Below are 26,998 nucleotides of genomic sequence, written 5' to 3'. Positions count from 1 at the left end.
TTGTTGCTTTCTTCCCAAAGCTCCTTCACGTGCTTTTGTGGTTTTTCTCCTCTGCCTCTGTTTCTTGGCTCATATGGCACTGCATCATTGTTTCTGATGAGGATGGGCCTTTTCAAAATGGGCTTTTAAGGCAGATACAAATATTGTGGAATTTGGTGGTCACTTTCTGGATGTTTCTCAAGGATTTCAAGGATTAGTTAGAGTGTTAGCTTGTCTTGTGATCATAGTAGCCTGCAGCTTCACTTTTCCTATTCTTTTTACCTTTTGTGACAGTCTTTTCTATTACCCTTATCTTGGTCATAATGTCTGGTAATACTGCCTGGATTGCAGTGAGCAGGCAATGACTGTTTCCTTGCAGCAGTACTGCAGGGTTTTGCTAACCTCTCCAGGATAATGTTGCTTTACCATTAAGTCACATTCCAGCAAGGCAATTGTCTTCATAGCAGGGTGATGAAAGAATGAGTGCCTTTAGAAAGGTGGTAGTTGCCAGAAAAGTGCCCATCATACTCCACACCATTGGTTGTCTGAGTCTATAGAAAACAGTTTTGATGTCAAGATGGTACTTCTGAGTTTTTCTGCTATCTATAAACTCTATAAACTATCTATAAACTCTATCTATGAAAAGAAAATTAATTTTCTTTTGCTTTTATTTTGTGTCTTTGCAACTCAGAAGTAAAACTAGGTCACCTAGTAGGTGAGGTAGGATGTTAATGAGAGTGATTAGGAAGCAAGCTGTTACTGGTTTGTTGCTGGCCGTGCAAAGCAGGGAGGGGTCAGCATTCCTGAAGCCCACAGGTCTAACAGATTAGCTTTATTTATGAAGTTATGGTTTCCTTTCTGTTTCCTTTGGAAGCATAACAGTGCAATATATTTTTTTAAAAAGCAAAAAAAACGAGTTGATGCTTCTCTAGGTTTGTCTGGCTGCTGATGTTTCTGTTTTGTAATGATTCAGTGTAGCTATGAAGTGTATCAGTCTTATTCTAAAACATTATCAACAATTTGTGAGCCCACCACACAGTGAGGTGATTAAAATAGAGACAACTAGATCGTGCACATAGAAAAGAGTGAGTGTTTCATTCTAGTTCCAAATCAGTCTTCCTCTGAAGCAGTTAATCCTTGGCATTTAGTGGGCAAGTACTGCTGTTTTTCTTGACCAGTGGATAAAATCTCTCATATGTGATGCTTCTCTGAAACACTTGATCTTCTGAAGTGCAATTTTTAATCTCATAAATACATTTTCCCCTGAACAGTGCTCTGAGAGGTAATCAAGGCTGCGCATTTGTTTCCCTCTGGTCAGCAGAGCCATTAGTAACACAGCAGTCTGCTGTTTTATAGGAAATTTTGGTTGAGAGATACGTGTTTTCTCTGGCGTTCCTTTCAAAAAACTCCTAGTGAAAGATTGGTATTTCAGCCTTCAGAAGAATACAGAATGGTGGAAAGGCTTGGGTGACCTGCCTAACTTCTTTATCAATTACTGTGTTAAAAATCTATTCTAGTTCATGTCTCTCCAGCTGGCCACCATCAGTCTTTGCAGTTTCTCTAATATTTTTATTCTTCAGTTGTTTTTGGCTTCCAGCGTTACACTTGGGACTTCACAGTTATACATTTAGTGCCAGGAAAGTATTTTCTTATAACAAATGCTTGTTTTTCTTGTTTTTCTTGTTTTTCTTGTTTTTCATCTCCTTCAGTTCTGCCTTAAGTACTTCTCCTTCAGTAATGATCATATCCTTCAAAGATGGGTGCATAAATTTATGGCTTTTATTTTTACCAAATTATGTATATTCTTTTAGATATTATTAAAAAGAACCATATGGTAGTCATTTTAATGTTTGTGGATGTCAATATTTGTACCCTTTTTTTGTACCCTATGCTCCTGACTTCCTTCTTTGTATCTACTTGTGGATATAACTCTCTGCTTAGATAAGTTTAATGTTTAATCTTTAACATAAACATAATAAGTTTAATGTTTCATCTTTAACATAATCCTGATTTTAGGTGAGATACACTTGTCCTCTGAGCCATAAGTAAGGTGGTCCCCTTTTTCTGGTTTGAGTTTGTAACTTCTCCAAGACTTGAGGACTGTGAGTAAAGTAGCACATATTGTAAGGAACCTTTATTTTTGAATGAGAGACTAGTCTAAATGATCCAGGAGATGTTATTTTAGCTACTATGCATCTATGCAGAATTACAACCAGCTTGCAGTGTGGCTTTTCCTTTTGCCTTCTAGGATGCCTGTATCTCACTAAAATATTCAGAATGTCAAGGTTTTATTTATTTTGTGCTTACCTCTCTATTTTGAGAGGCTTATTTACTAGAAGTGCTACTAAATTTTTTCCTAAATTAATTTGTATTAGATGCGCAAGATCTTGCAGGATCAGACAGGTTAAAAACTAAGTGTTAGTATCTCTTATTTGCTGCTCCTCTCCATGGTGAAGCTAGTAACTCTCTATCATAGTGTTCCCAACACTGTATATTACCTTACTTACCAGGGTGGTGCTGGAAGGCAGTTGAGATATTCTCAGAATGACTAGCAAATGTTCCCTTCAGCATCCTTTTTCCTACTTCTGTACCCTTTGTAAAACACAGTACCCACTTCATCTTCATTCACAGTACACACAGTCACACTGTATCCTATGTAACTCTGGAAGAGTACACTCTTCTAAAGGTATATATCATCTGGTTTTGGCAGCGAATCCTGTGAAGTGAATTGCAATGTTTCAGGATCTGTTTCTGCTTTAGTATGGCCAGTTTAATATGTCATCTTCCAGGAGCCCTCTTTAGAGGACTTGCAGTCAGACCTGACCAAGCTCTAAAGCCAAGTAAGTTTGCATTTCGTGGTAACCTCCTCTGAGATCCTCACAGGGCCTTTGGGCTACTCCTGCCCTCTATCCTAGCTCCTCTGAAGTAACCTACTGCAATTAAAAAAAAAAAAAAAAAAGGCAAGTAAGTAGAGATACTTCACATTTTCTCAGTACTTCAAACATTGCTTTTTTTTCTGCTACATGAAGATTGTGCAATTTCCAGTGTCAACCTTTTAGGAAAGTAGTAGATGCCACTCAAAGAATTAGTAAGCATTTCTATTGTATGTAAGTGTCTAACCTCTGCAATAGAAATTGATTTAGCATTTTAAATTGGCTTGCATGAAATGTGATAAAATGCTGAAAGTATGAAACAATTGGCTTGGCCTGATACAATTTGATCCTTTTGAACTTACATGGCTTACTAGTGCTGGCTTCAATAATTAAATGGCTTTTCAAAATGGTCATTGTTGACCTAATTCTATTGGCAGTGTAGTCAGTGGGAGCTTTAATATTGACTACAATGGGAACAGTTAGACCAACAGATTGCATTAGAAATCCCATGCTGTGTGTTTAATTTCACTTCCTGATACAACAATTTCTAAATATTAAAGTGAATTCTTGCCAAGACAGAAAAGCAGAACATGGTTTTCTTTCTGTCTTTACTGTCTTCTGTATCCACTGTTATTAATGCAGTAGCCAAGTTACCAGATGAAAAAGCATGCCTTTTTCTCCAAACTTTGGGACACAAAATTTTATATCTTTTTCTCTGTTTTCAGAGCCAGCATTGCTGGTCCATTAAATTTACATTGGTCAACTTTTCTCTCAACAAGCAAACAAGACCATGAAAGAAAAATCCAAGGGGATTTGACTGTCTTATGCAATTTAGGATGAACTTTCATCCTTCTTATGCCCTGTTAAATGTCCATAATTCTCCTGAATGTTTGGAAATTGCTTTCTTCTCATGCTCCATTATAGGTTAGTGTTAATACTATTTGCCCCCACCAACTCTTTTTCTCCACATCACTGTTTTGATTTGTCCCACAGTGGTATCTGAACAAATGATGAATAACCTGAACTTTGAGTCAGACTTTAAAAGTTCCTTTGACCATTTGTTGGTTCTTGCAGTTTTCCTGCTGAGACAAATTAGTTTGTTAATAATTAAAGTATTAAGTTTCCCTTGTCACCTTGCTGTGGTTTATTTCATTTACTTTAGCAAGGTTATTGAGTTGCTTTACAGAAGAGGCTTTTTTTATGTAGACACAGACACATACAGACTCTGAGGAACTTGCTTTCCACTTCTGCAGGTAATGTTAATTAAACTATCCACTGTGAATCATTAGCTAATGAATCTGTAGGTAGTTGACACTAAATAGAAAGTGGAGCATTAGATCTTCATCAGTACTTTAGGGAACCTTTGGAACTTTTCATTTCTTGCCGGAGTGCTTCACGCTGGCACTGCAGTGTGCTAACATCTGTTCTCCTCCCTCTGTCAGCAGGCTGTATGTGGTACAAAAATATCACAAAGTGCCACCCATTTTCACTGATCTGTAGGGGTTTTTTTATTTTCCTTTTAGAGGGTGCAGAAATAATCTTCAGCTGGCACCAGGGTAATATCAGCTGTTCTAGCTTTGCAACACTAGACTAGACACCCTTGCATGTAGTTGTTGAGCATTGGAGTTTAGATAAATGACTGTATAAATTAGTAATTCAGAGTAATGTTTAGTTGTATTCTTCTTTACCTCTGAGAGTGTGTCTTACACTTCTACTTGCAGTAAATAGGAATTCTAGCGTTCTTGAAGGATAGCCAGTGTTTCTTACTCCCTGCAATCTTTTTATAGGGCAGGTAGCCACTGGGGTGTGGGTTTTAATTCTTTTCTTCCTTTAGGAGATGTTAAAAATGTATGTCTGTCTTTCAGATTAGTAGAGGCTGTCTCTGTCATGGTGAAAATTGCAAAAAAGCCTAGTCTATATTTTTCACTTTTAGGCTTTTTTCTGTATTGTTGGGAGGTTTTGTGCACAATGAATAGGGAAATACAGGATGGACTTCTCACATCAGAAAGTCACCTTGGTTAGAAAATGTGTCTGAAAATGTTTTTGTGGGTGCTAAGAGCTGTGGCTAGTGGTATTTAAAAAAACTTGGACAATTAGTTCCTTTCGGTCTCTTGATTTGGTCTGTAGACTTTGCCCTTTTATCTTCTTTTGCTTGCTAAAGCTAATTCCTCATTCCTTTAGAAACCTGCTTCAGAGATTCTCTTCAGCTGGAGAGTTCTGTAGGGTGCAGTCCTGCTGTTGTTCCTCTTGCTGATACTTGCTGTACTTGATTTCAAAAGCGTCTTCCAATTCTAGTAAATTTCCAAAGCAAATGCAAGCCCTGAAAATGGTTTTGTTGCTTTTCTCCTGGGGTTGCATATCAGTGTTATTTCAAAAACTGGTACATGGAGTTTTGAAAAAGTATTTCTTGTCTTCTTCTAGCTGCTACTCTGTGTGGCAAGATCTGGAGCATGATGCTTCTTTTTCCCTTTGACCTTTTCTCTTTAGCAACAAAAGTTGATATGTCAGTGCTTAAGTTTGCAGGATTCCTTCTGTTATTGATCCGCATCTTAATAGGCTGGAGGCCTGTGATAAAAGAACAGCAGCCGCGCTTACATTTCTGATCTCAGGCACCCTGCAGGTTACATCGAAACCTGAGGGTGAGGTGTAACCAGGGTGAGATGTAACTATTAGCTGTGAACTGCAAGTGCTGCATCTACAGTGGGAAGAGAAATGAAAGCTTTGAGCTTGGGTTTAGATTTGGTTTTGGTGAAATAGCTTGAAATGCTAATGAGCTTTGCAGAAGAACCTCTGCTTTTTTGTTCCTGGGTTCCTCAAGTGTGTGGGAAACAGCCACGTAATAGACTTTCTTCTCAGCCCACGTTTCTTGCTCACTGACTTTAAAAAAGCAAAACGAAAAAAGTCATAAAATGCACAGCTTGCTGGAGTGGGTTAGAAATGTGCTGCTAGTGTGTTGCATAAAGAATATTTGGCTTCCTAGTGATTTCAAGGCTCGGCAAGTAATATTCTCCCCACAACTGCTTGGGAAAGACATAGGTTGGGCTGCAGTTACAGATGGGGATTTGGAATCCAGGGAGAGCAGACTTGTTACTTGTGCAAGGTCATACAGAGAATTTCTGAACAGAGAAGGAAACACTGTGGAGGTCTCTTTCAGAACTCCAGAATTACTTATGGAGTCTCATTATTTCCTTGCAGTTTTAGTGCTATATAATTACAGTTTCCCTTGTGGCCTGTGAATACAGTATCAGGAATTTTGTTGGATGGGGATTTTTGAAGGTTCTCCAGTTTGACCTTCTGCTTGTTGTACAATTGTCATTACCAAACTCAGACTGGGCCATCTGTGGGTTTGTCTAGCTCATATCTTGAGACTTACAAGGATGTCAGCTCTGCAACCTCTCTGTGAAGCCTGTTCAGTGTTGTACTGCCTTCCTGGCGAAGAAGACCTTCCTGTGTCTGCTGTAGGACAATAGATGCTAGACCCTTTCCCCTCATTTCCCAAGGCCCAGACATTTATTGTGAAACAGAATGAGATGTCGTGAAGGTGGTGCAGTTTTGTCTGATACCACCTAACATTTCTGATTTAACTGGAAAAACTTATGAAAAGTGAGGTAGTTTTAAGATCTGATGGCACTTAAACTGGATCTTCTGGGAAGGAACACAAAAGAATAGTCTGCAGATTACACTCTTTTGCCTGCACTTCTGGGTATGAAAATTATCTTTAACAGATCTCTTTGACTAACAGAAAGTTCTTCTCAGGGCTGGGGTGAGCTTGCTTTTTGCTCTCCTGGTCAAAATTCTAAGGTTTCTCTTTCATTTGCTCAGGTGCTGACATTGATTCATTGACTCTCTGTGGTTCTGTTCATACTTTTGAGACATTGTCAAACAATGAAGAAACTGAACTTTAAGGTTACCTTTACATAAAACTCTCAAGAGGATTTGGTACAGTTACATGTATGAATTAGGAACATTAGAAGCATGAGAACCACTGATCTCCGTAGCATACTCAGGGTGACTAGGTGATGTAGCTGGGGTTTTGTTTTCTTGGAAGATATTTTTTTTACATAGTATTTTTAATGTACAGTAATATTCTTTCTTTTGCTGAAGGGACAATGGAGACCGATCCAGGCACCGAGCTCCCCGGAATGCCCGCATGTCTGCACCGTCGCTAGGGCGCTTTGTGCCAAGGTAAGGCATCTACATTAAGAGTAAAAGGTGTGGAAATCCTGGAAGTACCAGTTGCAGTGCAGCTCTCTGGTGCTTTCAGATGGATTACTTCTCTTGCACAGGGCTTCTTTATCCTTGGTTTGCAATTTCTGGGACTCCTGGGGTGGCATGTTAATATGAACTGCTTGTCCTGTGACATTTGAAGGACAGTATGGTCTTAGTGCTTTTTACTTGCAGGTCGAGGTCATGGTGTGAAGGCAGAATAGGACAAGAAAAGAATCTGATCAGAGATTCTCAGCACAATGTCGTGATTTGAGATTAGGAAACTATTGTGGGAGGTAGGGGATTTGTTTAGTGCTGATCTTTGCAGCCACATTGATCAGAGGAGGATCAAATCTGTAATTTACTTTTTGTTTGAAGCAGGGAAGTGGTTGGCTAAGCAGAGAGTTCCAGCCTTCCCTCTACTGTAGTCTGCTGGAATGTAGTCATATTTCCTCAAAGTAATTGCAGTTGCTCTTCAGGACTGTGGTACACAGGATGGCTTTCTCCACGTAACCTTACTCTCTTTGTGTTGCAGACGTTTCTTGCTGCCAGAGTACTTGCCTTATGCTGGGATTTTCCACGAACGGGGACAACCTGGCTTGGCCACCCATTCCTCTGTCAACAGGGTCTTGGCAGGTAAAGAGATTGCCTTGTTTGAAGTAGTCATGTATATTAGTGGTGTTTTCTCATGAATTTGAGCAGAGGAGGATTGATGAGGAAAAATAATTCCAACTTTTGAGGTTCTATTTAAGTTGTCTGAAACAAGAGAAAGGACTGTTGGATTGATGTAGTAAGCTGTCATTCAAGTGCTTGAGCATTGCAGATTCCATGCTTCAGGTATGTGTGTGGAAGTGTCTGCATGAAATGGGGACGGGTGTTAACAATTCTCTCTTTATTTAACTTCTTCCCCTATTCCTAGATGTCTTTTTTTAAACAACCTGACAGACTAATGATCAGCTTGCTGCAGGTCCTTCTAATTGAATTATAGGGTACCTTGTTCATTTTCCGGCTAGGAAGACGCACACAAGGCAATGTGGGATTCAATTAGGATCTTAATAAGTGCATATTAAAATACTCAGCTGCCACCACATGCAGCACACAGGCATTTGGGAGCCTTAGAGGGCAAGTGGAGGTGGGAAGGGAGGTGGGGCAAAGAGGAGGAGGAGTATGGCAGATTGGCAGTTCATGAATGAGATGGTTATAGATGACACATATCTTGAGGGTGAGTCTTTTTTGGCTGGGTCTGAGTTGCTCTGTAATTAACCCCAATGTAGGGGAGTAATTTTGGAGCTTGGGAAAGAACAAGTGATAATGTATAGACAGGTAAGTTGGGATGCAGTTTTCCTCCTTCCTTTAGGTAATCACAGGACCATCACTGAAGGAGTGCTGAAAGGTTTCTCAAGAGGCTGCATGACCCTTTACCCTATCCTAAGGCACAATCAACTATGCCTAAGCCATTTTGGACAGAATTTATCTAACCTGTTTTTACTGGAGTTTTCCCAGTCATTTTGGGGTAGAACTGTTGCTGGTTTTGCAATGCTGAGTTAGTGTGGCAGTGGTCCTGTCTTTGATAATAGGTTTCTGTCATCTTCCAGAGTTCTGTCTCCCTGGACATTTTGGTTTGAGTGCTTCTTAGTGCTGTTGCAATAATAGGAAGAACTCAGCCGAAGTCTCATCCAAAGCACCTCTGCTTGTATCCCGTAGGAAACAGTGGAGCTAACCTGTAGCATTAGCTGACGCATGTACTTTCCTGTGCTTGCTGCCTGTGTGGGCTTTGGCTGTTGGCACGTGGAAGCAACGCACTGGCAGATAATTACTTGCTGCCAGGCAACACTGCAGAACTCTTGTGTCGCCCAGCTTTGCTGGAGGCACCTGCCTTCATCCCTCCTCCAGGCCTCCTTGCAGTTTGCCTGTTCCATTGTGGCTGGGAAATAGCCTGGCTTTTTCATCTGCACTTTTTGGGGAAATTGAGCCCCAAACACATGTCCTTGCTGTTTCTTGTATGTATGCCAAGAATAACAAAAGAAGACAGCAACTGTAATCATGGGAGCTTCAAAAAACAGATCAATCTTTCCTGTGTGATGTTGTGCTGAGCCTACATAAGGCAAGGTTTGTGGGCTCTGACAGTGTCGTGAAACCTCACACTGGAGTGGCTGGGACTCTACCATAAAGGCTTTTATTGACTTAAATACAAAAGTAATTCTTCTAATGCAGTAGCTGGTTGTATTATGTTGTTTTAATATTTGGTTTATTTTACCTATGCTTTCAGCTTTCAAAATGTTTTTTTGCATCCGTGCTCAAAAACGTGTTCATATGTTGTGGAAACCAGGAGAATTAAAATTGCAAGTATTAGGTGGAGGCATGACAGGCAAGAACTAGAAAATGAGGTTGCAATTGTGGAACAGCCAGAGAATTTCTTGTACTCATTATGCTGGTCAGCAGTATTGTCATTTTCAGTATGATATTTCAGAGCCATTGAAAGTTACAGTACTGATAGTATGCTTTCCTTACTTAGCCTGTGTCAAGGCTTGTGGTAATTCTTTCTTTAGTGTCATGGTGAAAAACCTTTGCTCAAAAGTACTTTAACCCTGGCCTGGTAGTTATGGGTGAGGTTGACAGCTTTGGCTGAAGAAAAAAATGGATCATCTATTTTCCTATTAACACGAGCTAATCTAAGCTTGAATGCCTTGAGTTGCTTCATTCTACCATGGATCAAGATTGTCATTTTTGAATTATGTTTAAATACAAAAATACCAAATGTATTTCTTACATAACCTCTACAGCATTTGAGAAGAGATGCCAAAATCCCTGTATTGCTAACCTGACAGTTTTCTAAAAACTGACAGTAGACTTCTGTGATCAAGTATGAGGGAGAGCTGTACATTTCTGTGATCAAGTATGAGTGAGAGTTGCTGTTTGGGAAAATACATCCAATTATACTTCTGCTCCTGTCCATTTCCCCATTTACTGCTATATGTGGAGAGTAAATCAAAGGAGCAGATGAAGACCTTAGTGTGTGAATTACTGTGGTGTGCTGACTAAATTTCTTAATATCAGAGCTCTTGCTGTCAGTTTCTGTCCGTTTACTTCCAGCTCTCTGCTTTATGAACAGCTTTCTGTTGTTTAAGTGTCTTTCTCACGCAGGTATTACACAGACAATCACTCCACACTAGGGAAGACTGCCTTGAGAATAAATCCTTAGAGTCAAGTTTAATGAACCCCTAAAAATTAAAGATTATCTAAGCAGATGGACTGGTACAACAATGCAGTGGGTTGGGCAGAAAGACTAACATGCCAGGCACAGCTTAGGTGAAGTCAGAGCCTTTTGTACTAGTCAGGGGACTGATGGCCATTCCTGTGCCAAGGAACTTCCAGGCGAAGTATGGGAAAGGTGGCAACACATGGGCAGAGCAGGTGGGTGCCCAGGGGGAGAATGAAGTGATACCAGTCAACATGACAGACAGAGAGATCTCCATGCCAGCAGCCTAATTTACATGGAGCACTGGAACAGCAGCGCCAGTAGCACCTGCCTGCCTCATCTACTGGTGCAGTTTAGATCTCTCAGCTGATACAGAATGAAAACTAAGTAAAACACCTTGTGAAAATATATTACATCAACATTATTACCTTTAGCGTTCAAACTTGTAATCACACCAAAAAGTGTTGGTAGTTTGACAAGTTATATTTTTCTGTAAAGTCTATGTTGATTGGCAGTAATTACACTGTCCTCCTTTAATCCTTTATTAACTGAGTCTTATATCAGCTTTTTCATTATTTTGTCTGGAATCAATGTCAGGTTGACAAGACTTGACAGTCTCATCCTATTTCAACCTTTTAAAATACTGGTATAACACTAGCATATTTTTCAGTCTTCCATATTCCCCTTTATTTCAAGACTCATCAAGAAACCTGAGAGTTCATTTGGCAGCTCTTTTAAGGCTCTTTGTAGTGTGGGCTGTAAGCCACCCTCTGCACTCTCCTCTCCTTGGTAAACTGCCCTACATGATGGAGTTGTGGTCTCCAAGGAAACGTCCATGCAGTGAAAGCTAGTTGAAGTGGTTATTTGCTAAAGTAGTGCTGAAGGGAGTAAATATATTTTGGCTTCTCACTTCCTATGGCTGATTGCATTGGCAATACAGGTAGAATACTGCATCTTGGGGCCATTTCAGTCTTACAGTCTCTTGGGTTCTTTGCCATTTGTGGGCCAACAAAGCAGGGGTTTGGTTTTATTTTGGTTTTCCTTTTCTTTAATTTTTTTCAATTTTTTTTTTCACTTCTATGCTTCCCAGGAGATGGCAAGGAAATGTTCTGTGGGATGAGGTTACACCTTTTATAGTGGGAGTTAGTACTGCTGTGAAGTTCAGCCATGTTAATATGTCCAAGGAACACACAGCTCAGTATTCTGTTTACCACCTCCTACTGCTTTTTTAAAAGGTTTCTGTTTGCCGAGTATTTCTGTCCACTGTTTGGGTTTGTTGCTTGTTTGTTTCTTTGGTTCATTTATTTGTTGGTTTTGGTTTGGTCTTTTTGTTTGTAAATTTTTTTTTAAATGAATTTCTCCTTGTCCTAAGTTGCAGTGTGAAGCAGGACACTGTTAAGTTATGATGGTCCAGTTATGGATATTTTTTGGCAGCTGGTAGACCAGGATGTCCATTTTAATATATTTTTTAAAATCAGTAGATACATTTAAAGGAAAAGGTCTGCATCATTGCTGCTGAAGTGCTTGTGACCTCTTCTTCGCCTCTGTGAACTTTTGCTTCAGGCTTTGTAGTAATTGACTGCTTTGGGATGGACAGAGACATGCTAATGGTATAGTGAAACAAAGAAGGCTTTAGTTTCACTTCAGTGGAAGCTTAGAGGAAGAAGAGAATCAGTGTTTCTCAAGGAACTTTGGAGGAGGCTTTAAAAATTTACACAAATGACATTTTGTTGACATTTCTGTTAATAGGAGACCTGCAGATGAAAGTTTCTGGTAGAATTACCTAGCTTGGTGAAAAACTTCTGTCTCACCTCATTTTGTTTTAATAGGCTTCTGTTCAGTTATCTGTATCTCAACAAACAAAATACTTTTCTTTGCATGGTCACAGGTCATGTTTATCCATTCTCGCTTTGCCACCAGACTTCATCTGTTTAGACACAATCCAACACAGTTGCTCTGAGTCTTCCACCTCAGGGGGAGATCAGATTCAGCAGGGCTTAAGGGTTGACTGATGGAAATTCTACATTTCCAGTTTCTGAGTGATTTCATTGCTATCTCAAGGTAATAAATTCAAACCAGAGACTGAACATTTACATGCAGTCAAAGAATGAGTTTGATTACAGATTTTTCCATATCCCATACCTATTTAGGGTATAGCCTGCTACAAGAGCAGTAATGGTTCAGCTTTGGATATCTCTGCTGGAGCTGCCAAAGCAAGCTGTCTGTAGCCGTGTTACACTGGGGTGGGGCTGAGGCTGTTGATGAAGCTAAGAAAAGTTGATCCTTTTAATGGGGGTCTAGAATTTTGAACTGTAAAGTTCAGCTCTTGTTTTTCCAAAATCAGATAAGCTATGCCATTCTTCAAAGCTTTACTCCCTGGGAGACTTCAAAGTCATGTGTCTTCAGGTGAATTTCTCTACTTCAGCCAGCAACTGCTAACACACAATTTTTAGAGCATATGAAGTTTCATGATGATGAAAATTAGCTGAGTTGGATAAATGTCATCCTTCTGGGACAGGAAGGATGTGATTGAGCATGTGATAGTCCTCCTAATAAGAATTTTGGTGGCCTCTCACCAGCCAAACTCACTAGCTAAAGTGCCTCCTGGTGCACATTCCCAATCTGTTAATCATTCTAGCTGTATTTAGGGCTATTGTTCACAAGTGAATGGCTCTAACCTAAAGCCAGCTACATGGATATCGGTGTGCCTGTGATACATGCAGTTGCATAGAGTATTGATTGCTATTGCAAGTAGAGTTAGCCCTAGAGTAACCTTTCACTTCTGCTCTAATGATAAAAGTGATCATGATAAAAAGCTTCTTTGCCTTCAAAACCGTGTTGCAGGCAGATCTCCAGTTTCTCTGGCATTTCAGGTGTGATTGACTCCTGTAGCTCAAGTCTTCTTGAGCTAATCATGTTCTTTCATGTACTGTGCACTGTTATTCTGTTCTGAGATGCTCCCATCTCTCAAATGCGCTCGTAGTGATGCACAGTTGTGTAGGGTAGGACAAAGATGACTTGAGAGCTCCAGAAAGCCTGCAAAAGTTTATGGGAAAGCGCATTGCCACATTGCCATTTTTGTCTCTGATGTACCCATGTTTTTCTCAGTATCAGTAGTTATATATTTTCTGTACAGTTCCCTGAGATTTAAGTGTTGTTCTTAATCTGTACCTTCAGCTGTCCATCACTGGCTTATTGATATTGGCTTGCTTCTGCCTTTTCATCCGAGACAACTATGTGAATTTGAATTAGTGTCCTGATCTAATCCTGCTTTTCACAGTAGAGAGTCTGTAGAATAATAGAATCAATGAACATAGCTCTGTGGCTTTCTATGCTATGTGTTTCTGTTATAAGTCAGTTTGGTACTGCTAAATATGGAAAGATGTGAACTTTTGAGTAACTTTATTCTTTATGGTCTTTCTGTGATCTACGTCAGTGGACACTAAATGATATAAGAGGCTTAAAATATGCCTCAGATTCTTCTGTGACATGAAAGCTATAAGATATCTGTCACCTCATCACAGACTTGAGAACAGTTTATAATTTCTGTGAAAGTACAGCCTTTCATGGAGAAATTTAAGGGAAAAAAGAGGCTGTACAGCTGATTGCAAATGAACGAACTTCTTACAGGAGGGAATGATGGAGAGTGTCCCTTTATGGGACTGGTAAGAAGTATCCTCAGAGTTGTTGATTTCCTCGACATGGTACTGAAGCTTCTGAAGACAGTAGGATTTTGGTGATGTAGAGAAGACTTTGTGTGACATCCTCTTATCTAAGTGTTCACTTATGAACTTGCTTCATGTATTCTAAAAGCACACTTGCAGCCTTTGAGCTTTTGCAAATGTCAGCTGCTGCACCTCAGCTCTTACCTGCCTTTGTCTCTCACCAGCTGCTGTTTTCCTAGATCAGCTTTCAACTATGAAAGTTTTTAATGTTGCTGCTCAATTACAGTAGAGTATCTCATAAATAAAATCTCCTGGTAGTTTGGTGTCCTATGTGCAGAATAAAGTCTTACACTGTGAGTTAAGTTTCTCATAGTATTAGATCCCTTCTTGACTTCCAGTTCATGGATTCTATAAATGTGGCTACAGGGTTATATCACATCATGATTGTGGTCAGAAGGTGAACTCCTTAGCACACATTCTTCAAATGAAATCACTCTCTCAGAAGATAGAGGACAGTTTGTTAATGCTTAAAAAAAACAAGCCTGGAGAACAACAGCTCGTAATACACAAGTTTTTGTGGTGGCACTGGGATCAGATAGCTCATCCAAAGATGCTACATTCTTCCTAGTAGGTCTATCTTTGTAGTACCTTAGTAATTTTTCCCTGTATTGCAAGACACCAGCAAATTTGTTTTTTCCGGCTCTGTGCTTTAATTGGCAGTCCAGCTGCCTCTACTCTGGTGCTGTAATCTGTGCCATCCCGGATCATCACTGTACCTTGGCAGAGTGAGGGCTGAGAGGTAGTTGATGCAATTAGCCTTTGAATGACCTACAGGCAATCTCCTCTGAAATACTAATCCAGTTCGAAGACCCCCACCAATGTTCCTGAGCTGGTGGCATTGATTTTAAAGCAGATAAATGCTCCTCTGAGCTAAAGGGGATTTAGTTCTGTCTACCTATACTGAAAGTGGGGTAGTGTTAAGAGAAAGCCATTAGCATAGGCATTTGTGTGATGGAAGAGGTTGGGTGTGTTGTTTCCAGTTAGCCTTTCCCTCACATCCAAAATATCAAATTCTGCATCGAGAGTCTGAGCAGTTAGTCATCCTCATTTTGATGCCCTCTCCTGCTGTACACTGTGCTCAAAAAGCATAAATAGCCAGAAGGTGTCAGGGTACTTCCTGTGCTGGAATGGAATAACTTTAATCTGTCTGTCTGTTTATAGTGTTCTGTGTCTCTGTTCACTTCCACTTAGCAGTACACGTGTTCTGTGGGCACAAACACTTCTCTGTTTACATCTGTGAACAGGTACAGTTTGAATTCTTTGGTTGGGACATTAAGAGTGCAAAGCACTAGAGATTTTAGGGCAGATGGAATGAACTTGCATTAGAACCCTTGTAAGATGCTATCCACTATTTGACTCCAGAGACTAGAGTACTCTCAAGGCTTGAGTGATTCCAAAATCAGTTTAATTTCTGAAATAAATTTTGTGTATCAGTATCTTTGTATGGAAAGAACCTTCACACCTGAGAACTTGAGATTTTCCTTTACTTTGCACAATAAAGGTGAGCTAAAGAGTCTAAATCGTGCTATTAGCACTTTAAAGCCTGCAATTGCTCAGTCCTTTTTATTCTTCCCTTTCCTTTATGCTTTTATAACTTAAGCCATAGTTTATCACAATCTGCTAAGTCTGGGAATGTGTTAATTGAGAGGACTGTGAGTCAGCTGGAAATAAGAATCCACAGCTATGTGCGCTACGGGAGGTATTTACACTGTAATTTTGGGGGCATCTGACTTGGGAGGCCAAGCTTCCTGTATAGTTGGCAGATAAAAAGAAGCTTCTGCTCTGATTCATCACCTGAAGTGAGCTGAACTGAGGTGCTCTGAATCTTCTGCAGAGCTGCCAGTATATTAACACTGATTAGACAGGGAGTTTTGGAAGAGTACTTTTCTGCTGTGGATTACTTAGATGCCTAAATTAGGCAGGCTACATCCTGCTCTGTTGGCAGAAAGGGTGTTATCTAGAAGAGGAGATCTTCATTCATCACTTGGATTATGGGCCAGAGTGCACCTGCAGCAAAACTGGGAGGAGTCAGTGATGAACCAGAAAGTTATGATGCTATTTAGAGGGACTACCATAGACTGGGAAATGGACCAGCAAATCTCATTAAGTTCTGTGAAGAGAGGTGCCAAGTCCTACACCTGGGGAAGAGTGACCCCATGCACGAGTAGAGGCTGTGGACCTACTGTCTAGAAAGCACCTTTGCAATAAGTGACGTGGGGGTTCTGTGGACAGCAAGTTGAACATGAGGCAGCAAATGTGCCCTTGCAGAAAATAAGGCCAACAGTGTACTGTGTTCAATTAGGAAGAGCATTGCCAGCAGATTGAGGGAGGTCATCCTTGTCTTCAGCCCTGTTAAAAGACCACATTTATAGTGCTTTGTCCAGTTCTGGACCCCCAGTGCAAGAAAGGCATGGACATACTAGAGTAAGTGCAGTGAAAGGCCACAAAGATGAGTAAGAGTTTACAGACTGACTTGAGAGAGCAGGTTGAGAGAGACTGAGCCTAAAACTCTTCAGCCTGGAGAAGAGAGGGCTTGGACCAGATTGTGCCAATGTGTATAAATAACTGAGGGAATGAAGAGAGCCAGGCCAGGCTCCCTTCAGGGATGTCCAGTGAAAAGAGAAAAGGCAATGGACACAAACTGAAATTCCATTTGAACTCATGAAAACTTTCTTACTGTGAGAGTCATCAAATCCTGGAACAGTTTGCCTGGGGAGATTATGGGGTCTCTATCTTTGTAGATATCCACGTTTGACTGGAGATAGTATCTGGTAATTTGCTGCAATTCACCCTGCTCTGAGCAGGGGAATGATCTAGAGCATCTCAGAGGTCCTTTCCACTCTCAGTCTTCAGTGATTCTCTGAATTGACTGAGTACACAAGAGCAGGGAAATGATGTTGGGGTTCAGTGTAGGTGAGAACAATTTATTGTACCTCTGTTAAACACTTTATTGCAGGAGTAGGTACAGCTGCTTCTGGTTGAATGTACTGGTATTGTCCGCTAATCCTATTGTAAAACCTTGTATTTTTACTGCAGAGGACTTCTGGCTCTTTGAAGGTTTGTGTGAGAGAGCAGATGTTACTGGAGAATGCTTTGTTACTAACTTTCCATGAGATTATGTTTATTTTGTGCCAAAGTCTCATTTGTGTTCCCTTTGGTAACTGGAAGCTGAAAACCTCTCAGTTGCCTGCTTATGTAGCAGAAGTGCCCATAGAAAGACTTGGTCTGGATCAGTGGCTGTACATTGTGAGTGCAATTTACAGTTTTTATTTGCCAGTGAGATTAGAACGAGCTCAACTCTTCTGGTCAGAGTGAGTGCAGGTCACTTCATTTCACAGGATATGCTTGATGAAGTCTGAGGTGTCAGGGGATTTTTCACCAGTATCTGGAAGTGCGACTGCACTGAGATTAGCAGTGGTTGTCAAGACCTGCATTTACTCAAGTGTGCCAGATACTGTCTGTGACTGGCTGCATTTCAGGAATTGTGGAGATGTTTGCAGTGGGTTGTCCTTGGTTGTGCTGCCCTGTGAGAGAAATTGTTAGAGCATTGTGTTCAACTGTCCGCCATAGGACAAAGTCTTATTAAAGGGTTAAAAGGCCCCAAATACAGAGCTTTGAAATGCTACTTACACTTTTACCATTGTGTATCCCAGAAGAGATGATGGTGTGATTGCAGGGTTGTTACCAGCACTGCATAGGCTTTCATATAGGTTTGTGGAAGACTGTTCAAATGGGAGCAATGGTACTCAAAGCGGTTGAATTAAGCTGAAACAGCAGGGGAGATTTTTGACAGATAAAGACTCAATTTTATGGAATGTTACAGGCCAGAGGCAAGCTGTATTTCAAACAAGCCAGCTCTTAAGCTCTAAGTGCTGTTGGCCTTTCAAAGAACCAGGTGTTTGAGATCTGTGCTCAATCTGCTTCTGACTGTAGATAGCCAAATATGGAGTGTGCCAGTAACGATTGAAATCTATTTACCTAGAGGGCCGATCTTTCCTGCAGTTGCTTTGTTCCCAGTGGTGATCCAAGCAATGGTACCATTGTGACTGAGTATTATTACAGCCCAGAGTGAGATGAGATACTTTGGGACCAGTAATGTGTATCCCTTTTGCAGTTTGTGAAGTCTTGTTTTGGGCAATGTCATGACTCTGAAAATGGCTTTGGGGAGCTGCACATGAACCAAGGGAACATGAATTCTTGTCATGATGATATGGCTCTATGACCTTATGTAGGCAGGCAATACCAGGGAGTATGAAACTGCTGTTATCTTTTTTATATGGTTTTACTGACACCGTTCCAGATGATGTTCAAATCCATGTGCAACTCTTTGTGTCTACACTTCAGAAGGACTCAAAATAGCTGAAGGAAGAATCAGCTGAGGAAAACTTCAGCTATAGAATGACATAAGCTTAATGTACTTAGCTAATCAAAGAAGTAGTAGGTAGTTGTTGTTACTTGATTGGTCTAGATATATCCGTGGGGGAAAGATTTCTGATAAAGTACCCTTTAATACAATAGACAAAAGGCATAGAAAGATGCAGAACCTGATGTCAGACCAATTTAGACTAGAAAAAACACAGAGGTATGAGTGGTGGTGTTGGGTTTTTCTTTATTTCTTGAAATCCTGCTGCATAAAGTTCACCACTTACCTTGAGGTAACTGCTGAAACAGGTGTTTTTTCCAGTACATGGAGTGTTTAAACTAGCAAAATTATTGCCTGGTCTCAAAGGAAAATTTATGATTAGAGTACTGGTCTCAAAGTTCCTGGTACATGTGCAGGAGTTTTCATACAGTGTCTTCAGTGGTCCCAGTGCTGGAAAGGTTCTTGCCAGCCTTTTGTATCATGTCACAAGCTATAGTCTGTTCCAGTGTTGCAGGATGGAAGAGAGCATTGCATCTGAGAAAGCTTGTATAATGTGTTTTCTGATGCAAACTGTCCCAGTAAGCCTTTCTTTGTATTTGTGGCTGGGAATCTAAAGCTGCCTTTTAGATTCAGAAAGGCATTGGAGAGAGGTGATCATGTTCTTAAAAGTGAAGGGTGCAGGCTGATTCCTTTTGTGTGCATTGTTAAAGAGATGAATTTCTAGATATCATTATATCAGAAGAGGTAAGGCTTTGCAGAAGTGCTCATCTTTTGTGGGCGGTGAGGGCCCCTTGGGGACCTGTCTCTTTGTGGGTGGTAAAACTCACTTAGCCATAAAAGTATTTTCCCACAGCTTGCTGCCTCCTTTTAAAAGGGAGGAAAAAAAAATTACCCACGCTCCAGAGCACAGAGGGAAGGCAGGGACCCATACAATCTGCCATGCAGAGGGGTAGGAATCCTCAGTGGCCTGCCACATTTGGCTGTCATCTTTGCAGAGATTAATCATGATTTTTGCTAATGTGGTTTTTTTTTTTGGGGGGGGGGGGGGGAGAAGGAACCCAACACCACAAAGCAAACCCTAAGCCAGATTTGCTACACCCAATATAGAATATCTTCACAGACATTTTTATAGCCACCCCACCCTGTCATAAAATTGGAGAAAGTTCTTGCTATGGCAGCATAGTTGTATGTTGTATAAGGGATCTGGTAAGAATGCTGTGTACTGATCTCCTGGTCCCTTTTGCAGGTAGATAGGATTGCACTATTAGATATTTTATTTATAATTGAGCATTAATGTATCAGTCTGTTATCACTTAATGCATACAAATCAAAGGTTGTGTTAGCTATTAGATTCTGCAGTAGTAGTTTTCCCTCCACATAGTATCATTATCCAGCTGGTACTGTTTGTTTTATGCTTCTGGACTGCTGGCTTTCCTTGATTGTGAGGGAAAGATGTATGGGAAGATCTTGCAGGGTTAGTGACAACTTGCATTCTTCCTCAGAGTTACTTTTGACTTGTGTGTTTATCTTACTTGAGTATTTTACCTTAACATGTGCCACACTAAGTTGCCCTCTGTGTGGAGCCTGGAGGAGTTCCAGAACATAGCCTTGGCAATGACAGAGCCTGGAAAATACATTTAGGCTTCAGACTTTTCTCCAAAACATAAAGGCTGGATTTGTCAGTGCTTTTGGGTGGAAAATGTGGAAGGTGTTAAGTGTCTTGCACGAGATGGGGAAATTGTTGAAGAAAACAGAGCAGGGAAACCAAACAGCATTTGTGGAGTAGGAAACACGAGCTCTAATCAGGATGAGAACACTATGTAAGCTCATACCAGCTTTTTAACTCATTGCCTCAGAACTCAAAAGTAAATGCAGATAGCAGGAGATTTTGTACACTAGGAAATATAAACAGGATCCAGAGGTGGAGGTGTGCCACACATGTGTCCCTCCATGCCCTGTTTTTTTAAATTAGTGTACCCACCATCTCTGGAATGTGGCTGAAGTGGGAATGGTCTCCCATGTCTGCAGGAGCTCAGAGCTGGTTTTGAACTAAGCAGGAGCTGCGAGAAAGTGCTACTAAAGGAAGCTATATTTTGCTTTCTTGAGTGGTAGGTTGACACTGTCCTGTTGAGCTCAGTGTGGGCTGTAATCCAGAAGCCTGGGCAGGCAGGAGTTATGTTTGTGAGAGTTCAAAATCAGCGAGAGCTGTGAGCCAGCCTCTACAAATATAACAGCATACAAATGGACTCTGAGTTCCCTGGTAACCTGGCTTCTGAATCCTACTCTTGCTGCTCTGGGAACCAGATTCACATCTCTTCCCCTTTCTTCAAGCACTGCCTGAAACTAGGCACAATTTCGGCTGTATCAATATGCTTCAACCCACCAGGTTTTGCAGCAATAGGTGGGAAGGAATAGGTAGGTGTGGCTTATGGCCTATTAGATAACTTCAGGGCTGGCAGCAGAGTGTGGAAGAAGCTGTAGTGATGGTCATAATTGCTTGGTTGTCTCAGCATCTTTGGGGGTGGCTAGAGTGGTAGTGGGTGGGTGGAAGTCATTCACAGAAGGCAGGGGGGAGTAATCCAAGAATCAAAAATGTTACTACATTTGCTAAGAAAGAGTCAATGAGGATGGTTAGACTACTAGTCCTGAGTTTTGAGCAGCAAGGGGGTCACCAGAAGTAGAGCAGATTCAGTAGTAGTTGAGATGGAAGGTATGCTGGAGAGGAAAAGGAGCAGTGACTGCCAGGAGTTCATATGGTACAGTTTGAGAACTAGAGATGAGAAGAACATATTGGGGGGGGGGTGGGGGGGTAAATGCATTTCCTGTTCTTGCCCTAGACATCCAGACTATGATCCAGAGTCTCTGAGGAATTTAAAGATGCAAGAAGTTAATGCATATTTGTATTGTGAGAGGGAGGAGAGGAGCATACACATGTTTACTGAGAAATGGCAAGGGATAGAAATTGATATGAAAGAGGGAAAAGTCATAGAGGCAGGTGAAGTACTTAGAAGGGCTGGGATCATGCTTTTGTCAGTTATGGGAACAATTGCAGGAGGGGAAGGGAAGGTTGAAAAGATAGAGGAAGTAATGTCACTTGGTAATTTTCTTACAAGCAGCTGAGATTCTGCGCAGAGACAAATGGAAGCTGGAGGAGGGGAGCATTTGAGGAATGAGTCAAAGGTAGCTGGGATTGCAGGCGTGGGCTTCAGTTAAGCTGGAGAAACACTTTGTCTTCTTTCAAACAATTGTTCGTATTAGCATTCATGGTGTGGGCATGCATGCACCCATCCATGTGATGTCTCCTGGTGTGCTGCACACAGATGCTGTTTGAGGATCTGCGTTTTGGTTCATCACAGACCAGCCGAGTCAGATCTCAAGTCTTCTCTGAGGTGCCAGAGTAGAAAAGTGTAGTGGGGAGAATTGGTTTGGTGGAAGCTTTCATTAGTGTTGTCTTGCAATAAATGGTGGAATGGGTATTGATGTCAGGGTGGGTCAGGCTCAAAATCTCGTGGGGAGGGAAGGAGAAAAATATCCAACACATACATATACATCCCCACAACCCCATTATGAGGACACTGAAAATCATTAAGGAAATCCAAAACTATGTTGCCAGAGTGGAAAGAAAAGAAGACACAGGAGAAAGACTGAGGGGAGACAACAGTGCCTACAGACTGGAAATCATAGCAAGATTAAATAAGAGACAAGGGCTGATGGTAAACGCTGGAAGACAGTAAGTTGTGATGGAGAGGGACTCAATAATAAAGTTTAGAGAAAGATCTCAGAGGCCAAATGGAATGAGCAGATTTGCAAACATTTTGAAAGGTAAGACGAGAAAGCATTTTGCTGAGGACTTTGTTGGATTCTGTATGTGGAAGGCATGTAAGTTATGCAAGGGCATGCAAGTTATTTCTATCTTTTCCTGGCTCAGCTTGGCTGATGAGATTCCATGGAAGAATCCTCATTCATGGGTACATGAATGTTTGTTGACACAAGAAATAGTGAATGCTGAAGGCAAAGCCTTGTCATAACTTCTCTGCTTGCAGAGAAACTAGCTGTAACTGGATGTCGGTCCCCCTGATCAATCCTGTGATTTTAGTGAGCTACTGCCTAATTTCTGCTGTCCTATGACTTGTGAGGCCTAATAAAATAGTCATTTGGGACTGTAATTTTACACTAAACCCTAAGACTGAGAGGCTGGCTTGGAGTTGTTCATCATATTCTAGAATGTACCGCTTCTGATTCTTTGATCTAGTAGGAGCTGGACCTCTGACTCTGCTGCTGTGAGGATGAGACCCTGGAATACTTCACCACAGTTCCTTCTTAGTTTGTGACCCCTACCCTCCAGTAAAGCATGGCTTGCTCCAAATCTTGATTGTGTATAATTTAAAATTTTACCTTAAACCAGTAAATTGTGATTGCCCTGTTTTCATCTTATGAATTTCCCTCCACTTTTGCTTGTAAATGCTGTATTGAATAGCTGTGGTGGTTATTTTGTACAGCAGCTTCTTGGGCAGGTCTACTTAGGACCCTCTGGAAGCGTTATGAGCTATTTCAAGATGGATTAAGGTCAGGTCTGCCCTAAAAAAGAAATAAAACCCTTCTAAGTATCCATTTATTGTGCACTGCAAGGCCTGCATGCTGAGTAGCTAAGAAGTACTTCTGCTGCCTTAGTTTTTCTGGATGTGGCTTTGAGTTTGACTTTTAACACTTCTTAAAAATAATGGGATAAGGTGTTAGTCTCTTTTCATCTTGTAGTCACTATTGTGATTGCAGTGGATTGGTCCTGTCTGGATTGAACTGAGCTGTGGCACCAATTTACAGAAGTCACTGCAAGGTTATGAGTTTGGCTGAACTTCTTGATGGAGTCCTGACTTCTGGGAGCTCTGACGCTGTGTCACTGTTCTGAATGTTGCACGGTGACTTTCATGTTGTTACGCACGGTCTGTCAAGGTGTGGACGAGCGTGCCAGTCCTGATCTGCAGCCTCTGGGATCTGGGTCACTCCTTGAGCTTGAATCTCTGCCCTTTCCAAACAGAGATGCCTGCATACTCGCTGGGGTACTGCAACCTGCTTTGTGCATTAAAACTAGCGGCAATAAGGAATGAGTCCTGTTTCCATTGTTGTCATCTAGACCATCACCCTCAAAACTTCTTCCACGACAAAGTGTTTAGAGCATTACGATAGTGAAGTATGTTATTGGCTGTCAGTTTCTTTTACTTTGTTTTATTTGAGTTGGAACAATGCAGTGTCCCATTATGTTCTTCAAGCCTAGGCTTCTTCTTTCTGTCTCACCATGCTTTAAATTTCAACTGCCTTTGCATGATTTTAAACTACTGTTAGATTTTGTGTTTTCTCAGCTTGCTCGTTTTCTGCTTTCTTTTGGCTGTGTCTCTCTTGTCACTGCTTTACCCAGCAAACAGCACGTATGGCTGCTTACTTTCCAGTTCCTGTCCTGCCTTCTCTTCTTCTTGCTCTTTAGATTGGGGACACCTTGTAAATTGTTCCCTTTAGTGACATCTTTCCAGCTTTTTATTTGTGTATTGTATTGTTAATGCTGTATTCCAGCATTAAACCTACACAAGCTTAATGCCAGTTTTCTTTGCACACGTAGTGATAGCAGGACACTCATAGGTCTGAGAAGAGGCTTTTAATGAGTACATGTTAAAATATATTTTATAACTTTTGCCTGTCAGCTCCTCATTTGCCCTAAGACACTTTTTTGGTTTACTATATGGAATTTATTTATGTTGTCAGGACTTCCTCCTAGATCAATGGAGGTGTATTTTGCTCAGAGAGCATGTGACTTCATCTTAACCTGCCTAGATGAGTACAAATTCAGAACAGATAAATATTTCCTCAAGTGACCTGTCCTGCTCACAGGATATTATTCCTGTAAAAATCCACCAGTGAGCATGTTTGGCTAGTGCTCTGTATTGTGATGGTAGCTCAGTCTGTGTCACTAAGCTGACACAGCATTTTCATTGTGAGTTTGGATTCACAGGGCTTGTGCTGTAATACAGCAGTCCTGAAATGTGTTTCAGGATAGTAATAACTTTTGCAAGTCTTCCATTCATTGGCAAGCCTTTGAATGTGTTTTTGTGCTTGGCGCTTTTATTAATACCATGTACTGCGGTTTCCACAATGAAAAGTGTGTGGCTCCAATGTGGAAGCTTGTTTTTGTACTGATACACAGTTAAATCTCCAGAATTCAAACCCTTCCAGGGAACATACTGCTTCTTGGATTAGTGAAAGTTTGTATTTTTGCAATGTGATGGTTGATAAGGCATGCGTGTGCTCTACAAAGATACTGCTGAGGTTTTTTCTCCACTGCAGATGGGTGTTTTGGCATAAGACATGCACATTCCAAGTTGTGCTAAGCACACATTCTTGCAGTAAGAGCTGCAGAGGCGGTAGCAGGAATTTGGCTTGCTGATTTGTTTGGATTAATAGGATTTCATGTAGTTAAAATGCATACTCACAATGGAAAAGGCTTTTCTGTGTAAAGCAATTTGACTTGTTATTTTTGCATCTATTCTACATCTGTCTGTTGGCATAGCTATATTGGTTAGATAGGAGTGCTGTTACAACATTATTTGAGCCTCTTAGGAAGAGGAATTACTTAGTGTGAGCTAAAACTGTGGCCACACTAACTTAGGAGCTATGGAATTGATGATAAAGTATAACCTGTGTGAAATATGGGCTGGAATTGGCAATGGTCTTGGCAAACAGTCTCTGTAACAAGAAATTGCAAGACTTCTGAATTATCTAAAACTAAGTCCAACAGTTTCGGCAAGGCTGGGTTAGTCTGATATGTGTTAGAGTCTATGTTAGATGAGTGAACTGCAGTAGACCTTGTAGAGAGTGTGGTGTGGCAGCTGTATTAGCCTTTGGGTGGTAAGGATATTCTGGTTAGGCAGTGACAGCAACCCTCTGAAGGAGTTTTTTGTCGCTGCAGTGGAATTATTCCTCTGAATCCATACACTACTAAACTAGAAAGGTAACTTCTTCAATGGTTGTTGGAGGCAAAAATATCTTAGTACCATATAGATTCAGTTTATCAGTGCCTCTGTTATGAGCCAAGGCACTGCTAATGGAAAGGCTAACTGTGTGGATATGCCAGTGGGACCTTACGAACATTTTCTTTGGTGAAGAGAGCTGATGTTGGGATACAAACAGGCAAATGGCCTTTAAAAGCCAGACATTTAGCTTTTTTGCTTTGACATACAGCAGCAATATTTGAGGACTGCCTAGCCTGCGTCAGGTCATGCAATAAGCTGTTGTGCTCTTGTGCTGCGAGGGCCATTTAGACAGGAAAGGGCAAGTCTGGGAAGGCAAGTCCCATTCCTGGTATTGCTACTTGTGGAATTTTGTCCTTGTCTTCTTTAGAAATGTGGCAAAGTGAGATGGGAGCACTGGAAACTCGAGAATTTTAGAGTCTGGTGCCTGCTTACAGCTGCTTGGTGGAAGGATGCCCCCTTTGTCTAGTCTCTGCAAGATTCTCCATCTGTGGCAATTAGGATTAGCAGGCACATTTCATGCTCTGAAAAGTCAGAAAAGGAAAGAAGAAGGAGTTTTACAAAAGGAAATGCCTGCCAGGCACAGATTTCACTGTGGTTTTGTGCAGAGAATAAACACAGATGTGAAGGTTAAAAAGCGGACTTCCAAAAGCATTTAATGAAGGCCTTGGTATTGGTGCGAGGGACTTACTGATGGGAGAGAGCAGAGGCATCTCAAGTTGCAGAGTAAGCAGAGGGAGGAACCCCAGACACACAGAGCACAGATTAGCTATTGAGACCTTCCTAGTTCATATTCCCAGGGATTTCGTTGAATTCTGACAGGAGAGATAGGGCATTTTGATTTGGAGAGTCACCTAATGTTTCTGGAAATTTACAGGGAAGCAGGGCTGTGAATATGCCTGCATGTGTGGGTTCAGAGGTGAAAGAGGTGAATACACATTTCTTTAGAGACTGCAGAGTTCAGCTCCCTTCTGCCTTTTCATCTAGCAGCGTGTCTTGGCCTCATTAACTGCTCCACCACCCTCACACCCCCACCCCCGTTAATTTGCAAAACCACTTTTCCTTTGCAGCATCAGTTGCTTGGGACCAGATTTCAAATGTATTATTTTACTGCTTTTTTACTGTATTGATGTGGACCTCCAGATGCAGAAATGCCTGTAACCCAAATTACTGTTTCTGCTCACACTGTCAAGATAAAGTTGTCTTTATTTCCCCAGTATTTTCCAGTAAGTATATTTCAGATTCCCATTCCAGGGCAGTAGTTTGATGGTGATTATTGCTGGTTTTGTAAGTAAGGATTTTACAACAGAAATTATGAAGAAAATGTAAATCCCATTCTCCAACCATTTACTCATTGTTTTATGTTAGGGTTTCTTTATGCATACAGACAAATCGTATAAAAGGCTGCAACTGTGCAGAAAAGGTCAAACCAAAACATTAGTTAAATGAAATGCAGATTGGAATATATTTTTAGTGCTTGAATATTTTCCCTAAAAGGCTATACTGCAGGAAACATGTTCTACTGCCTGAATCATATGGTAGTGTGAGGCATGCATTTAACACATGCCGCTATCTCATGGAATAAGAGAAAGGATCTCAAAACAAGTTTAACAGCTCCAGCAGTTTACTGATAGGAA

At 41.0% G+C, this 26,998-nt stretch overlaps 1 protein-coding gene across 2 annotated transcripts in view; it reads left to right on the top strand.

Annotated features, from left to right (window-relative positions):
- Positions 1 to 26,998, top strand: part of AMBRA1 (autophagy and beclin 1 regulator 1) — a 128,825-nt gene that overhangs the window by 43,698 nt on the left and 58,129 nt on the right. For both annotated transcript variants that reach the window (XM_085062482.1, XM_085062483.1), the window contains exons 10-11: positions 6,957 to 7,037; positions 7,594 to 7,694. In XM_085062482.1, coding sequence (XP_084918608.1) covers positions 6,957 to 7,037; positions 7,594 to 7,694 — 182 coding nt within the window. The remainder of the gene's footprint in view (positions 1 to 6,956; positions 7,038 to 7,593; positions 7,695 to 26,998) is intronic.

Source organism: Lichenostomus cassidix, chromosome 5 (genome assembly GCF_008360975.1).
Source record: "Lichenostomus cassidix isolate B80296 chromosome 5, HeHo_3.0, whole genome shotgun sequence".
Lineage (NCBI taxonomy): Eukaryota > Metazoa > Chordata > Aves > Passeriformes > Meliphagidae > Lichenostomus > Lichenostomus cassidix.
Note: the sequence above shows the minus strand (reverse complement) of the source record. Positions and strands in the feature narration are given on the sequence as shown.